Source organism: Urocampus carinirostris, chromosome 2, assembly GCF_059441175.1.
Source record: "Urocampus carinirostris isolate Australia breed hairy pipefish chromosome 2, RoL_Ucar_1.0, whole genome shotgun sequence".
Taxonomy (NCBI): Eukaryota; Metazoa; Chordata; class Actinopteri; order Syngnathiformes; family Syngnathidae; genus Urocampus; species Urocampus carinirostris.
This window is the reverse complement of record NC_142350.1, coordinates 27,093,275-27,110,347: the sequence shown is the minus strand read 5'-3', so window position 1 is coordinate 27,110,347 and position 17,073 is coordinate 27,093,275. Positions and strand designations below refer to the sequence as shown.

At 40.4% G+C, this 17,073-nt stretch overlaps 1 protein-coding gene across 2 annotated transcripts in view; it reads left to right on the top strand.

The window, feature by feature from the left end:
- kirrel2 (kirre like nephrin family adhesion molecule 2) overlaps positions 1-17,073 on the top strand; it is an 84,740-nt gene that overhangs the window by 42,670 nt on the left and 24,997 nt on the right. For both annotated transcript variants that reach the window (XM_088326084.1, XM_088326083.1), the window contains exons 2-3: positions 9,036-9,191; positions 11,903-12,052. In XM_088326084.1, the coding sequence (XP_088182210.1) occupies positions 9,036-9,191; positions 11,903-12,052 (306 nt within the window). The remainder of the gene's footprint in view (positions 1-9,035; positions 9,192-11,902; positions 12,053-17,073) is intronic.

The following is a 17,073-nucleotide window of genomic DNA, read 5'->3' as shown; positions in this document are numbered from 1 at the left end:
GAATGCATTAACAATTTGTTTATTTTTACATTTGCGTAAATGCAGCCTTGCATCAGAACCAACACAGACTATCATCACAAACACTCAAGTGGGAGCTTTGAAAAAAAATATGCGCGCTGAAATTGTCAAACTGTTATGAAATAGATAAAAAAATAAATACAAAATAAGTTTAAGCAGTGACCAGGCATCTATCTGTCTGCCTGTGCCTCTGTCCCTCTCTCTCTCTGTCTGTCTCTTTCTCTCTTTGTGTCTCTCCCTGTTTGGTTTTCTGTCTCTCCTTGTCTGTGTCTCTGTCTCTATGTCTGTGTCTCTCTCTGTGTCTCTGTCGGTGTCTCCTCTCTCTCTCTCTCTTTCTCTGTCTCTCTCTCTGTCGCTCTCTGTCTCTCTCTCTCTTTATCTGTTTCTCTCAGTCTCAGTCTTTCTCTGAGTTTCTCTCTCCGTCTCTCTCTCTCTCTGTCTCTCTGTTGCTCTCTGTCTCTCTCTCTCTCTCTCTCTCTCTCTCTATATATATATATATATATATATATATATATATATATATATATATATATATCTGTGTTTCTGTCTGTTTCTCTGTCACTTACTCTGTCTCTCTTTCTTCTTTCTTCTTTTTTCTCTCTCTACTTCTCTCCCTCTTCGTCTCTCTCTCTTGTAAAAATACGGTGTTTATTTGACTAGTGCCGAGTCTCTTCTGCAGCCCTCCTGAGACTATCAAGCCACCGTGATTTTTTTTTAGATGGCATTTGAGCCTTTGACCAGATCTTCGTCAACACACTTTGTACTCAGTTGTGCGCAGTTAATTAATTGTGCTTATGCATGTGAATTGATCCCAATTCCAGGTGCTGCTTATATAATAGGTACGGAAGTACCATCCATATCAAACTAATTAATTACTAATGTTACACTTATATATTATGGTGGAGGCCTCAAACTATCGCATTGCCAGACACAAAAATCCTGCGGGCAGCGTGGTTGTAAACCTTGATTTATATATTTTTAAACTGCTTTTGAAGGTTTTTTCATGTTTTATTTCAACATATTTCGAGTCTTTGTAGTCCCCCTTCTCCAGCTGTCACTCTGACAAGATGACATACAGTACTGTACCATGAGCCTGGCGCAGGGATGCAGAGCTACGAGCGTAGGGACAGAAGATGCAAGGGAAAGGAGAGCAGAAAGTGATGACAGCTGACACGGGTTGCAAAACAGAGCACTGTCAGAACAATGTCAGTGATTAATAGTGTCGTACCGCGTAAGCCCATGAGGGTTGAGGATTCCTCATGAGTGTAGATGTGCCAACGATAAACAGACACATTAGAGGGAGGTTTTTTTTTTTAGGGGCCGAACGCGCCGGGTTAGATATTCAGGGTAGCAGCCAAGCGCAGAGAAGTGAGGGAGGAGGGGAGGGAATCTGGCGTTCTGTTTAGATGAGTTGGTCTACTCCCTTAAAAGGGGTCTCGCCCTGAGCCAAGATTTTCACAATGGAATAAAGGCAAGAATGGGGTGGGGGAGGATTAAACTTGGGCAAAATAGCTCTAAAAAAGCAGTTAGATTGCAATTTGGGCAGAAAAATGCAGACTAGCAGGAAAGGGAGCGAGAATGGGTGAGTGCGAGTGCAGTCCAAATGCATAAGGGAGTGATTTATTTTTTAAGAGAGATGCAAGAGAGGAGGCCATCTGCAGAGAGAGAGAGAGGGATGGAGAGAGATGCCTGCAACCGTAAAAAAAACAGACATGCTGGGCATCACCGTGCGTCCAGTTAGTGGGTGGTGTCTCTTGTAGTCTTCTTTGAAGCCCTCAAGTTGTATACAAGTCATGCTAATGAGCTTAGTAAACTCCAAACAGGGGATGGGTGCTGCTGCTGGGTCCCCATGAGGCATTGAACAGACTACCTCAGCACCTCTTTTTTGTTTGTTTGTACGCATGCTTACGCACGCATACATGAGTCGAAGGAGACAAAAGACTCAAAACAAAAGGATAATAATTCCATACAGAGAGAAATGGAGCTTGCATTTCCAGCCTGATTTAGAAGCCTTATCTCGACAAGGCACAATGGATGGCATTTCGGAAGAGGGGTTGTTTATTCTCAGCTTGACACTTTTTTTTGCCGATTATATTTTTTGTTTGTGGGTACTTGTTTTCTCCCATTTTCTTTCACAGAGGCTGGGTGCAGGACTTTTCAAAAAGTAATATATGTATATACAATGAAGAAAAAAAGGATTTAAACACCCTGCTATTCTGCTATTTCTCCCACTTAGAAGGTACATGTCCACTGTGAGAGAGATAAAGTGAAAGGAAAAACCCAGGAATCACAATTAATGATTTTTTAACAATTAATTTGTGTGATTCAGCTGCAAATAAGTATTTGAAAACCTGAGCAAATGAATGTTAATATTTGGTACAGTAGCCTTTTTTTACTATTACAGAAACGTTTCCTGTAGTCTTTCACCAGGTTTGCACACACTGCAGGAGGGGTCTTGGCCCACTCCTCCACACAGATCTTCTCAAGATCGGTCAGGTTTCTGGGCTGTCGCTGAGAATCATGGAGTTTGAGTTCCCTCCAAAGATTTTCGATTGGTTTCAGGTCTGGAAACTGGCTGGCCCATGCTATAACCTTGATATGCGTCTCACGCAGCCACTCCTTGGTCTTCTTGGTTGTGTGCTTCAGGTCGTTGTCGTGTTGTAAGACCCAGCTACGACCCATCTTCAATGCTCTGACTGAGGGAAGGAAGTTGTTCCCCAAAATCTCACAATACACGGCCCCAGTCATCCTCTCTTTAATGCAGTGCACTCGTCCTGTCCCATGTGCAGAAAAACACCCCCAAAGCATTAGGCTCCCCCACCTACTCTTATACAAATTTACCAATTTGTCCAGTACCATTAAAAGAGGAAATCCGGTGTAAATCAATACATAGCCTTGTTGTTCTATAAATCACAAGCCATATATTAAACCAGCAGCTTAATGGGGCATAGAAAATGAAACTGAGTTTCTCTGTCCCATTTCATTATTTTTTGCTGCTGCCTTCTTTTACTTCATGTCGTATCAAACGTTCTTGTTATCTTTTATCACGGTCAGCAGTCGATGATGTCAAACTGTAGAGCTTTTGATTGTTTCAAGCCAAATTTTCAATGTAAACTACACATCCACAAACTCAAACATGAACTGGCCATTTGAGCAACTATTTTCGTCCATTTAACTGATATGGACCAGCGTTTTTAGTTGTCTTTATTTATTGTGTAGTTTGTCAAGTCAAGCTGCCAAGACACATGGCAAAATTTTAAACACTTTACCCAATATTCAAATATATTCTTGACTTGACTCTGACTCTTGATAACATAGTGAAATTCAAGCATTTTCCTGGATTTCAAACACCCGTACAAAATCTGTACATTTAAAACAAAATAAATGTATAAAAAAAAAATCTCAGCTTGAATTCCATTTGTAGCAACTGAAGTTTTTTCATTATAACAGAATATTTCGAATGATAATGAATCTTCAGGGTGTGGTGATAAAACGTTTCTGTATGTTAATTTCCCACTATACCAAAAGGTCATCCGCAGTGCCATTATCATGCTCAGTCTTTAGCTTCATCACCATCACAGACACGCATACAAGCACACGCTCAAACGCTAGAGATTGGCAGATTCAATCTAATTCTCCCGAGGCAGATGTCCAGTGGCGAACGGATCACTCATGACATCTGTCGGTCTCTTCCTGATCCGGCCTGATGTGAACGCATCCCTATCAGTTCTTCGTGGTGGAAAAGCTCCTTAACAGGTTGAAGCCTGAAAGGCTGTTTTGCATTTCCTTGCTGCAGATTGTGACATGATCAGCCAAGTCGTGAAAGTTAAACATGCCCCCCTCACTGTGAAACTTCAATTTGCCCATTAACACATGTCCGTACACCTCGAAACATGGCATGGGTGTCAGCAAAAAACGCATGCACTCAAATTCTTTGCACCATGTGCAGTCAGTGGCGTGAAATGATATTCCATTTGGAGAAATCCGGATTAAACATTTTGATCCCAGGTTGTTTGACCTTCTCGAAGCAAAAATGAAAGTGCACACATCCAATAACATACAGGAAGTTGAGAAATTGTGGCAATGGAAGTGTTAATCCAAATGTGAAAACCCTAAATGGTAACACTAATCCAACATGTGTGTTAAAACTAATCCATCGAGTTCCAATATAGGCAAGACATTCACAAAGTACTGAATAGTATTAAGGGAGGGAAGCAAAACATGTTAATTCCAGTGCCGTTATTTAAGACTCGCATTCGTTCTTTCGTTTTGATTTTTGATTTGCATCCAATAGCCGCCACTAGAAAAGCCGTGAGAATCTTCCAACAGACTCCATCCCTTTGTGTGCCTCGGTTTCTCCCTTGCTCCCCAACAGCAACCTATTCATGTAATTAAGCCGCTAATACACCGTCAAAGAATTGTCTAATTCAGCAATGAGGAATTAAAGGAATCTGGCATGAGTCATTAGCCAGTTGAGATGTTCTGTCGAGCCTTTTTCAATGAGGGATCCTTAAAAACCGTGAATCACTCGCGACAGCAAGCGGCCGTCACTCTATTTTTGTGCAGCTCAGTACGAAGCCATAATTGCCGAATGTGAGCATAAGGAATTGTGCGTGGGTGTGGTATGGACAAATATTTCACAGCATGTAATCCATTTAAACAATCAACCAATGCAATGAATTATCACTCATTGTAAACAGCCAGATAAACTAGGAAAGATACCTATTTATTTTTGGACTATAATTTGCGCTTTTTTTATATAGTTTGGCAGGGGGTGCAACCTATACTCGGGTGATACTTATCCCAAGAGCCAAGAAGAAATCCCCAGGTTAAGGGCGTTCTCCATTCGGGCCCCGGTGGGGTGGAATGCTCTGCCATCTGAGATTCGATCTGCAAATTCAGTGAAATGTTTTTCTTTGCCTTCATGTAGGTTTTAGATCAGGGGATGGTGTAATAAGTCTGTAGTCTGTACAGCCCTTGGGACTTCTTGTGTTTAAGGGCTATACAATTAATTCAAATTAACAGTTTGTGAAATTATTGACACATTATTATCAGGTATACCATTTCACATTTTATTTTCACACTAAACCACAAAAGGGTGCGCTAGGCCTGTGTTGATAAATCCATCCTTGCCATGTTGTTTGTGCCAACAAATACCCTTCCAAGCATGTGTCACAAACATCAGTCAAATGACTTTGTATCTTATTAATTGGGGGAATGCAATAGAATAGTAAAGCACGGAGAATTTGCACCTTTTATAGAAATAACTTTAGAGCAAGAAAATAGTTACTTTGGTGAAATGACTCCACCTTATTTTTTTACTCCCTGTAACCGGGACACAATTGTTCAGAAGATAAGGCATCATTTCGCCAAAGTAAATATTATCAACTGGCTCAGAAGAGATTTCTAAATTATAAAAACAACTGAAAAAAATAGCATTGAAAATAAGCTTATAAGATGAAAATAGTGAAAAGCAGAAAGCGGAGGTGACAATGAGTTTGATGTACGCAACATACACCCGGAAGACACTAGAGGAGGATTGTTTACCAACACAGAGGATTTCATTGGATTTATGGATTTGGAGTGAAAATGATAGTTTGGTTAGCATGTTATATATGCCAGAGTTATTCAAACAACTGTAAATATGTTACGTCGTTACTGAAATTAACAGGCTTGTCAGTTTTGTAACGTTTGTTTATGTATGAACCTATTCAGCCCGTTGCTCCCTTAAAATTTAAATTTCCTTTCAAGATGTTTTGATGTTGGGTTATATCAATTAAAAACATTTGACTTATACTCTGGAGCGACTAATAGTCTGGTAATTAGAGTAATTGAATTTATTTTCTTCACCCCCTCTCTCTGCCGGTTGATAAAGAAGAATCTTAATCTGCCGCTGCCTAGTGAGGATTGTGAAACCGATCATTACTTGATGAATGCAGAATGTTAGGCAAGGAGCTTTTTTGAAGGAAGACATCGGTGCTACCCAGGCATTTGATGGCCTGAGCATCAAGACCCCTTCATCATGCTCAAATTGCCCTCTTTTGATCAGTGCACATTCAGCCTACCTGCAGCTCAAAAGGCTATTGCGACTTTGGAAGGGTGAAGCACAGACACATGACATTAGTGCTCAATTTACACGTTTTCCCTTTTTCGGTGAGCCATTTGTAACATCCGCTGTGAGTCAGACAGAGAAAAACCGCACCCAGTAAGTAGCACATTACCGATGTTTGGCCACTGAGTTGTTAAGTTTGGTTCAGAAATGATTACATTAGTCTGGGGCGTTCATTTAGGCTCTGTTTCATCATACTGATTCATAAAACCCTTTATGTTGCTACCATTTTTGAAAGACCAAAAGTGCTCTTGTTTAAAATTTCCCCCCAAAAATATGTAGACTCTGGGTTACCCCATTTCAGTCTGAATATTTAGTACCATTAAAACGGACAAAGAAAGCCCTTTGAGTAGCTTTGTTTTTGTTCTTGGTCCCACTGTATTTACAAGATTTGCAAACTGCAGGTCAGATGTATTGTAAAGTAGATCTTTCTAAGGAGTAAAGTAAATAGAAAAGGATTATCGACCATCTGCTAAAAATTTGTTTTTTTTTTCATATATTTCAAGGAAAAAAATAATGAATTTGTGAAATAATAAGAATTATGTCTGAAATTAGCACACTCTGTTTGAATGTATTATCCACTTTAATTCGCAGTGTAAGTTAGGGCTCCCTAGTCGGCAATTGGGGAAAATAAAACATTCCTAGTGGTTTTCCTGAAAAGATAGACTAAAATGGTAACGATCATTTTAGTGATTGCTTTTACAAAGTTCATCTTGAGAATCTTTTCATGAGAATCAAACATAAAAACATTAAAATGAATGCAAAAAAAAACCCAAAAACAACAAAACCGAGTTTTGGTTTGTGGTTTAGTTATTCTGTTGTTTGGCACAGTGGGAGTGAGAGGGTGAAGGACAAGATTTGGTCAACAGACCCTCCCTGAGATGAAGTGGATAATTGAGTGCAGAATGAACACCGACCCCATTCAAACTCAAAGGGAAAACCAAGCAGAAAGAGGGAGAAAGCTGGGAAAGAAAAAGCCAGTGAGAGCATGAGCAAAAAAAAAAAATCCCCACCACCCTTCTCAAGGGTTGGGGGGGCTGCTATTGAAAAGCTATTAAACTTGCATTTAGCAGGATTGATTGTGAATGAAGAGGCCTATTAGAAGAGGGGGACATGAGGACAATAGGGTGTCTCTGGTTGCCGTATGTTGCCCTCTTTTCAGCAGCTTACTTCGTTTGTGATGGTGTTGGGGAGGGGGACATAACCTCGTCTGTTTAAGCAGTTCAACCAAGAGGAAGGGTTGGGAGTGGATAGGGGGACTTAGCCCAGCCTGAATAGAGGCCTCTTTATCTCCCCCAGTCCCCCTTTCCCTTCCATTCTCCATTTAGTAACAATGAAAAGAGAAGGAGAATGAGTTTTTTCTTTTTTTCCAAAGTCTCCGGGCTCATACAGAGCCCACTTAGATAACCAACCGTCTTTTTTTCCGCCTACGGATTAGTTACCTCTGGAGTTCTGCCATCTACTTCCACCCTTCCCAGACATGGTTTACAATACTCAATTTCTATCATAGTGTTTCAAACATTTGGAAACCGTACTCTGTTGTGTCTATTTTAGTGTGTATGCCGGAATGACAGCCAACAGATCAATTGAGAATGTGTGCATAGCTTCTCGGATATGGCTTTTTCCTTGCTTACTTTGGAACTCTTTAGTTGTCCTCATTTTAGGGACTATTTGTGTATTTTTTATACAGCTTGCATGGAAATGTGAATTAAAAACATGTGTCTATTTTTTCCGTTGAGATCAATATCGTAATAGATATAACATTTGAAGTTCTATAAAATATCACGAAGGGATGTTTCCTGTAGGTCTTTAACAACACAATGGTGGTTCATTTTGACCCAAGTACAACAGGAGGGTTGAACAAGCTGCTAGTTGAGGACCCGTAAGGCGTCTATACCAGAAGACTTCAATGTACTTGTCCTTTTGCATGTTCTTGCCTTCCCCTTCTCTTTCTACTTTGGTTCGGGAATATTTTTGGTGTTCTCTGAAGGGATAAGTGCATACCAGTGTAGGAAATGTTCAGTTACTTGGCGTTTTATTGCATTGAATAGCCTTTATTTCTTAGAACAACAATAGACTACCAAGTTACACATGAACATTTTCTTTTTATGCCAAGGTTATTCGCGCCCACAAATGTGATGCTCCAGATACTTGACTAGATCAAAGGAAGGTCAGTTTTATAGCTTCCCCAACCAGCTAATCTGTTTTCACCTGGGCTAACATTTTGCAGAAGGGTATTCTAATTAGCAAACCTTAGCAAATACTATGCACTATTAAAACACAAGTGCTGGTTGCAGAAATGGGACTTTATACACACATGTAGATAATCCAATAATAAACTGACAATTGCAGCTAAAATAGACATTTACCACATTAACAATGTATGAGATTTAGTTGTGATAAGTTCCATGTTATCTTCGATGAAAAAAAGCAAGGACATCTCTAAGCGACCCCAAACTTTTAAATGATAGTCACAAAACGGGTCCCCAGAGTCCTTCGGTTGCCTTTTAATTGTTTAACATCCATTTTTACTTGAAGTACACCCAAAGAGTGGTGGAGTTCCCCCTCAGAGCATCTTTCCACCAAATGTGATTCGTGCCGGTAATCGTACAAGCTTATGGACTTGGGAAAAGCTAAATAAGTAATGAGGGAACACTGAGGCTTCTTCTTAGAAGGGATATTTATAAGGGGAAGAAAATATTAAACGTTCACAAGAGTCAGGCTTATCTATATCTTTAAAATGTCAGTTTATTGAACCGTCAGCCTCCTCTTTTACAGGGCGACTTTCACGACGCTAACCCTGCACACCTGCTGCCATTCACTTGATGTTGTGAGCAGTTTGTGGATGATTTGCCCTGAAAACGTCAATTCTTGTCAGATTCACATGTTTCTCCTTCTGTCCTTGCAGCCGCCACCCGAGCAGCCTACTTCTCCCAACAGCCTCAGGACCAGGTGGTGGTGTCTGGGCAGTCCGTGACTCTACCATGTGTCATCGTGGGCTACCGGGGGATGGTGCAGTGGACCAAAGATGGCCTGGCTTTGGGTGGCGAAAGAAACCTACCAGGTACGATAGCACTGATGTGGTTTATGTTGTAAATTGTGGTTTCATCATCGTGAGCAGGATACAGTTACTACCGCATGTACTGTATATTGGTTTCTACACTTTTATGCTCTGAGATGGTTTTCTGTATTAGGGTCATTCTTGTTAATCGCTGCCATTTGAGTCCCAGTGACACAAAATGGTAGATTTTGTGTAAAAATTGGCTTATTCTTATTTTTGAAATATTTTTTGTCTGCTTAACTACCTTCGACCATAGGACACACTGATATGTATGCAGGATACATTAATTTTAAACAAATTATTATGATTGTAGCACAAGTGCATTAACATGCTTTGTCGTCAGTCATGTTTGATTCACTTCTGTTAAAAGTATAAGTTAGACGTGTAATAGTCGTGTTTTTTTTTTTCTCATTTCTGTATTGCTTTAATGATATTCCTCACCTCATGTCAGTTTCAGTTATTAATGCTTTTTATTTTTAAAATCTCTAAATTATGATGTGTCCCAGTGTAAACTGTCCCCACAGTTACTCTGATGAGTCACATGACTCTCTGATATTATGAATGAATGAATATTTTTTAATGAAAACATTCAAGTAGAAGAAGAGTAATTACCACATTGTACCCAAACTTTTTTCAATTTTATACTATGAGTTTAGTGATGAGGTAAGACATAACACGTCCACCCGTAACGCTCATTTATTTTGGGAACCAATATTCGTTTGTAATTCTGATAATATGGCTAAATATAAACATGTTAGGAATCATCGTATACCAGCTTCTTTTTCATCACTTTAGTTGTAATGGCTAACTTAAGCATAAAATGCCCCCCACGCCCTTCTCTTGGTAGCTGTACTAATTAGAGGACTAAAGGTAACAGGAGGGTGCCAATCAGAGTTCCAAATCTAGCAGTACCAATGAGGGCATTAAAGCAAGCAGTACCAATGGTGGCGTTTGGACTGCGCTAGGGTTAGCTTTACATGGCCAGCTTTGTTAGAGCGTGTCGACAGTAGACATTTCCGAACAGGCTAAGTTCAGGAACTTTTCAGAGGCCAAACTCCTTGCTCGAGGAGAGGTTCAACGTTAGCCTTTCACAACAGTTCCCATTTGGGCTACAAAACCAATTGTTTAAAAAGAAATTGAAATGTGGTTTCACTCTTAACATTCACGTTCTTTGATAACATTTCCTTTATTATATGTTCCACAACACAGATTCTTACAATCCACAGCGTGTTTTTTTCCCATTTCTACATACTTCAACTACATGACGTCTCTTCTCACTCAAAAAATCCATCTATTCTATGCACACACAAAATACAGTAAATGCGAGGTTTGTTCTTGTTTTTTGCAGCACTTGGTCGATATCACAGGAGAAACTATTGCATGGCCCCTGATGTTGTTTCTAGACCCACTCACAAAACTTCCTGCAGTCTAAATGAGCCTATTCAAGAGTTCTCAAGCTTGGTGTAGAAACCTGAGTGCTACAGCTAGGAGAACGAAGGAGAGTTCTAAAGTTATCAATACCATCCAGAGTACCGAAATCAGCAGTAAAGGACTAAATGTTAGTTGAATGAATCAGAGTGCTAAAGTTAGCTAGAAAAATGCCAAGTTCCAAAGCTAGCTGTATGAAACAGAGCGCTAATGGTAGCTGTAGGAGCCAACATGTATGTATTTTAGTTTGTTATTCTTGTTTATTCCATACAGTGACAAAAATTAATTTATATTTGTATAAAAGTAGAAATGCTTGTTATGTCGGGCAGATATCTGACTCGGAAGGGCATAAGCTTTTGACCGCTACGCTATGCAAAAACTACACTAAGCTAGTTTGTTGTTTATTTTGTATTGGGAGTTTAACCGGACATTAAGTACGATACAATTTTTTTTGCTTTAGTTAGTTGCAGACTGTTACCAGCATCAATACCTCTTTATATCAACAATAGGTATCACCAGTCACTTCAGTAAACATCTAGCATGTCAGTCTAGTTCCACCCGACATTTAGATACAGTAACTCAGTAGTTCTGTACTAGGTAGAACAGTAGCTGTTCCAAATTATCATATGACTAAATGCTAAGTATACGAATGACAGTGCCAAAGGTATCTGTAACAATCAAAGCACTTATACTACCTGTTGTAGAACAAATTAGAGCGCTAACGCTTATAGTAAGAATCAGAACACTAAAGGTAGCAGTATAGATCAAAGCCCTGTCATCTGGGAGTAAAAATCAAATTGCTGAACATAGCAGACTAGTTAGTCATAATACATTTTAGTAAGGTGAGTTTTCCCCTCTGTAATTAATGTGACCATTTACGTTTTACAGGATTGACTCTTGAATGGTGGAAACCTTAACGCATTTTTGCTGTTTGACTTTTGAAGAATTTTGTATCAAGGTAGACAATCAATTACCTTTTCACGCTGACATTTGACAGCAAAGAAGCTGCCTTTTGGCCCCACAAGCCCTTCCACCATCTTAACTGTGCCTGTGCTTCAAGGACAGACTCCTCATGCGTTTCATTTCCCACCTCATGCTGCCCTATGCACAAACACACAACGGCTCAATCCCACCCAGCCACCGCCTGCGTACGTTTATGACTTAAACAGCTTTTCCATACTTCTTAGTGCTTCGCCAAATGGGCTTGGTAGTTGTGTCATTATGTGTTTATTGTGGTTTGGTTCGGGGGCTGACTGTTGTTGTGTGTGTGTGTCGGCTTCACGCAGGCTGGACGCGCTATTCCTTAATGGGCGACCCGCTATCAGGCGAGCACAGCTTGCTGATCGATTCTGCAGAGCTGGTGGACGACGCCGTGTATGAGTGTCAAGCCACACAGGCGGGCCTACGCTCACACCGTGCCAAGCTCACTGTCCTGGGTAAGATACGCGACTCGGGAAAGCCACCAACACATCACACCAGACTCAGGCCTTGTACGAACACAGAGAAGTAAAATTCATGCACAACGCATAATTACCCTATTGGCAGCTTGACAAACTTATCCATATTGTTAACAATACCGCTGACCTTTTTTTAAAGGTAATCCCAAATTCTTAGACCTGCAAAATTGTATATGGTTTTTGCATAAAATCAATATACAGGGATCCCTCGGTTTTCGTGGTTAATAGGGACTTTGGCTGCAGAATACCAACGGCGACTTTTTTTGCAGTGCTTTTTTTTGCTCTACTCTGAGTTGTTTGCGTCACGTCTTTTCGTAGAGTTATATAGCTATGCGCCGAAAGGAACGGAGAATGAGGGCTAAGTTTCGGAAAATGCGAGCCCTATATTTAACAACACCAGTGCTATTGTCACTCGTGCGGCAACGGACTCATGTCGTTCGCGAATGAGACATCTCTGGGTCTTGGACGTGAACGAAGGGAGATGGCTCCCCACCAATCAACAGCTGGTTCCCTCCAATATGCCTTTTTTCTCTTATGAATGGTTAATCTGCTTTTTGGGGGGGGGATTCAGTGTTGTTGACTTTAAATTTGTTGAGCATGAAAAAGGTTAAAATTGTTTTGTAGTTAACCTTTTTGTAGATTTTAACATATTTTATTTTTTGATCCTGTGTTTTTCAGTTTGAATGTGTTTATATAAAAAAGTTTACTCGTTTTACTTTTGTCGCTCTTCATTTCTTTGATTATTGTATTTTTTTTCTTTTCCATTTTTGCCTTTTTTACTTTATTTTTCCCCTTCTAAAGGGGGGGGGGGGGGTTAAGGGTGATTGTTCTATCTTTTTTATTCATTAGCCATTATCGATCAGTTCATAATACGCTACAGATCTTAGGAGACGGGACTCTTACTCTCAACCAAAATGCCAAGTTAAGGTCCCGGAATTAATACCTTGTTGCGAATGCACCGAAAGATTTATTCGAAATGAAGAGAAACTACGCTGACGGGGATCCATGTTCACCCCCTTGACGTCACGAGCACAAATGACGTGTGATCGGCAAATCGCGCTGTATATACGCGGAGAAAGGCGTTTGACCGTCACACGCGTAACACGCTAATTTCACGTAATAACACCGCGATACAGGCGCAGAACATGCTATTACCATGCTCCACCCACGATTACCTGCTGAAATTTCCCGTCCTACCCATGTGTAACCACGCCCTGGCCGCGGCCAGAGCACGTCGTCCCGCGTCATTTCCGCGTCATTACTTCGTGTTGACCACGTGTGCGGCACGCGGTTTAAACACGTGCTCAAACTTTTGAGCAGCTCAAAAGTTTTGAACGCGGCCAACCACGTGAAAATTTCCGACCGCGAGTAAAGCACTGCTCTATCTCGTCTATATGGCGGTCTCAAGACGTCCAACAGCGCCCAACAGCATCTGCTTCACGACCAGAAATTTCTGACCGTGGTTCAGCCTCAATACGCTCGTGAAAGGCTGTGTACCCGCGCTCTGAAGAATTGAGCAGCGCAAAACATTTCCGCGCGAATTTCCGACCTCGTGTTTAGCACCGCTGTATCTCGTCTGAATGGCGAACTCTATGCGTCCAATAGCGTCCGCCTCAAAGGCAGAAATTTCTGGCCGTGATTCAGCCGTAAATGTCTGTGTGACCGGCCCCTAAGGATTAGAGCTAAAAATGACAAGCTGAAGAGCTATTGAACCAGCTCGGTAGCCTAGATGGTAGGGCGCCCGCTCCGAGACTGGGAGGTCGCTGGTTCAAGCCTCGGCCGAGTCATGCCCAAGACTTACAACATTGGTACTCATTGTCTCCCTGCTTGGCGCTCGGCATTAAACGTTGGAATTTGGGGGGTTTGGTCACCTGATGACTCCCAACACAGCAGTTGGGTCAAAAAAACCATCGATCGAAGGCGACGCGTCACGTCGAGAGGTTCGCGGGTCAAACGATTTCCTGTATATATCATGTTTATGGTGTATACTGGCTGAATAAATAAATACAAAAATTTAAGACCCGGAAGCTCTTTTTAGTGAGCCGAGCTGAAAAAGCAGTTTCTCTCAAAAATATCCTGGATTCCCATCAATACAAGTGAACTCCGGGCAAAGACTTCCCCGCAGCGTTTCGTATTGATATACAACTAGTTTTTAAAGTACCGGAAATGGTTACTTTCCCTGGTAACTAGTTACTTTTACTATTGAGTACTCCAGTTACTAACTCGGGTACTTTTTGGGAAGAAGTAGTAAGTAAATCTAGTTACTTTTTTTTAAGTCACATGCTCGAAACTGCTGCCGACACATCACATCATACTCGGGCATTAAACAAAACAAAAAAGAACTAGAAATCATGCACAATAAATAATTATCCCATCGACAACACCAGCAGCCCGACAAACGAAACAATGTACGATTCCGCTGACCTCTTTAAAAGCTGCACGATTAATAAAATGATTTCTTATCACCACTCAGCAATAACCCCTGAGCGATAAATCTAATTTCTTGATGGAAATGAAACGCCAGGGGCATAATTCTACTAAAGCTCAGCCAAGGGAGCAGGATGTGGGGGGAAAAAGGAAAAGTAAACACTCTCAAGACTGTGGACGTCTTGGCTAATGTGATTGCAGGGATCACAAATGACTGAAGTAGTAGTCACTTGAAAGTCGAGGTCTGCATAGTTAGCACATTTTACTGCGAGCCGCAACATTTGTCAACCGCGAGGCAGTTTTTTACATTAACGCGATGTGAGGGATCCACTTCTTCATTGAGGAGGATGGAGAGGGTGTACATAATGGTGTGAATGGGGTCTGGGGGGGAGAGGGGTTGTGGGGATGTGGGCACTCGATATGAGTCTTGTGGGAAATGAGCAAAGCACTGCTGGCATCTGGTGGCATTTAAGGGAACGTCACTCTTCATTTATCCACCTCAACCCTTGTAAAAGGGGGGAAATCTAGAGCAGCAATCATAAAAAAACACATCAAGGATGCAAACTTTGCGCCATAAAATAAGCTCATTTTCAGTTGTTGACCTGTTGAGACTCATTTCGTTGATTATATAGACTTGTTTATTTACGTATATCTCATTTGACCGACACGTCAACTACCTATCCTTGAGTTCGTAGTTTTAAAGGGACAGTGTACATATTTAGTTCCTGCTACTGATAAAAACAATTAATTGAAAAAAAAAATGATTTAAATGATTACAGTGTGCACCCCCAAGAAATAGTATGTTGTGCTATATTTTCCCTATATAATGTTACACTGGACTATAAGGCGCATGCAATTAAAATCATAGAAAAATTTAGGGTTGCACAAAAATAAAATATAATTGTGCAATGAATGATAATCAGAAAAATATTACTGACCACAATTGCAAAACATGCAACAGGAATCAAACACGGAATGCGTCTGTCAGAACACCAAATCCTACTCACAGCTTTGTCCACGGCTATAGATGACATATGAAAAGCCATTCAATTTTATTTCATTATCACACTATTCTTACTTACAACAACGGAGTGGAATGTTAGAGAATGGAGAAAACAGAAAGTTGTCCTGAAAAAAAATAAGTAAACTCAAAAAAGCAAGATGAGGGAAACAACTCTTTGGTGTATCTGATGATAACTCAGACTTTTATTTTTATCTTTCAGGACGATTTTCTGTTATCTCCATTCTCTAACATTCGTTTCTAGTACCGTAAAAATAGTTTGATGATAAAATAAAGTCCAATGCTCTGTATATGTTATCTCTATCACTGGCGGACTAGTGGTAAAGTGACGGCTCTCTTACCCCCGTGACCCGGGATCTATTCCCTTTGCAAACAATGTTTCTTTGGTGAGCAGTGTGATTCGACTGATCAATCATTACATAAATACGCCAGTATACCGTAAAAGCTCATGCAGTAACGCACACATATTAACACTGTATGCATTTTTTATCTTATCCCTTTTTATTTTTTGGTATATAAGGCACTGGGTTTATCAGGCGCGCTTTTGGACACTTTGAACTTTGAAGGACACTGAATAAATACATTGTAAAATTTTATTTTGGTACAACCCCTAGCAACAAGTATGGAATCACCTTTCTAACAGTTACTGACCATTGCAATGTTTTTTCTTCATTTTTTTAGTGTTCCTGAATGCCAATATGTTGCACTGTGGAGTGACCTTAGGATTGATTCATGTTTGTTATCTGAGTTATTTCTACCGAATAGAATGTCTAAATAAGGGCTAGCCCAAGACTGGTGATTCCATACCTTTTGGGTTGTATTATGTTCAGTTTATGTTGTCAATAAATGATTTTAATGATGGAAACATGTGTCACTTACAATGCTCTGTTTGAGCTGAGTTTAAGGTTTGTATAAGTATGCTTAAGGCTTGTATAAGTAACATGTATTGTTTTTTTACTAAGAAAATAAAAATCTCATAAAATAATATGCTATATAAACATAAATAATGTAAAGTATAACCTACTTTTGAAAGATGCACTTCGAGAGGTCCTTGGTAAAAAGTGGCCAAAAAAAGCGCTCCGACCATTTTCTCAACCGCATCAAGCTTTCTTATTCCACTTTAATTTCAAACCATATTGAATGTATGCACGAAATATTAAACAATGAAGTCAAAGTTCTTAGCGCGCCGGAGATACAGTATAGAATATTTACACACGAGCAAGTAGTGGTGGATGCTGGGTGACCTCTCACAGCGCCACACGCCAGTAGCAGAGGAAATAAGCACTACAGTCATGTCCTGTACTCGGAAAAAGGTGCACATGATACAAAATCTAAGTTGTCTGGATATTTTTCGACATCCCGAAAAAAATGTTCGTATCTACCGTTTTACGTAAGTCGAATGGTCGTAAGTAGGGGGGCGTCTGTATATGGAAATAATCTTTCTTGGTCTTTCTTCTCACACACAAATCTACTATGATAACAACATAGAGACAATAAAAGCAAGCTAACCTCTCCATAAAGTGCACCCTAATTGATCAATATCGGTGCTTGA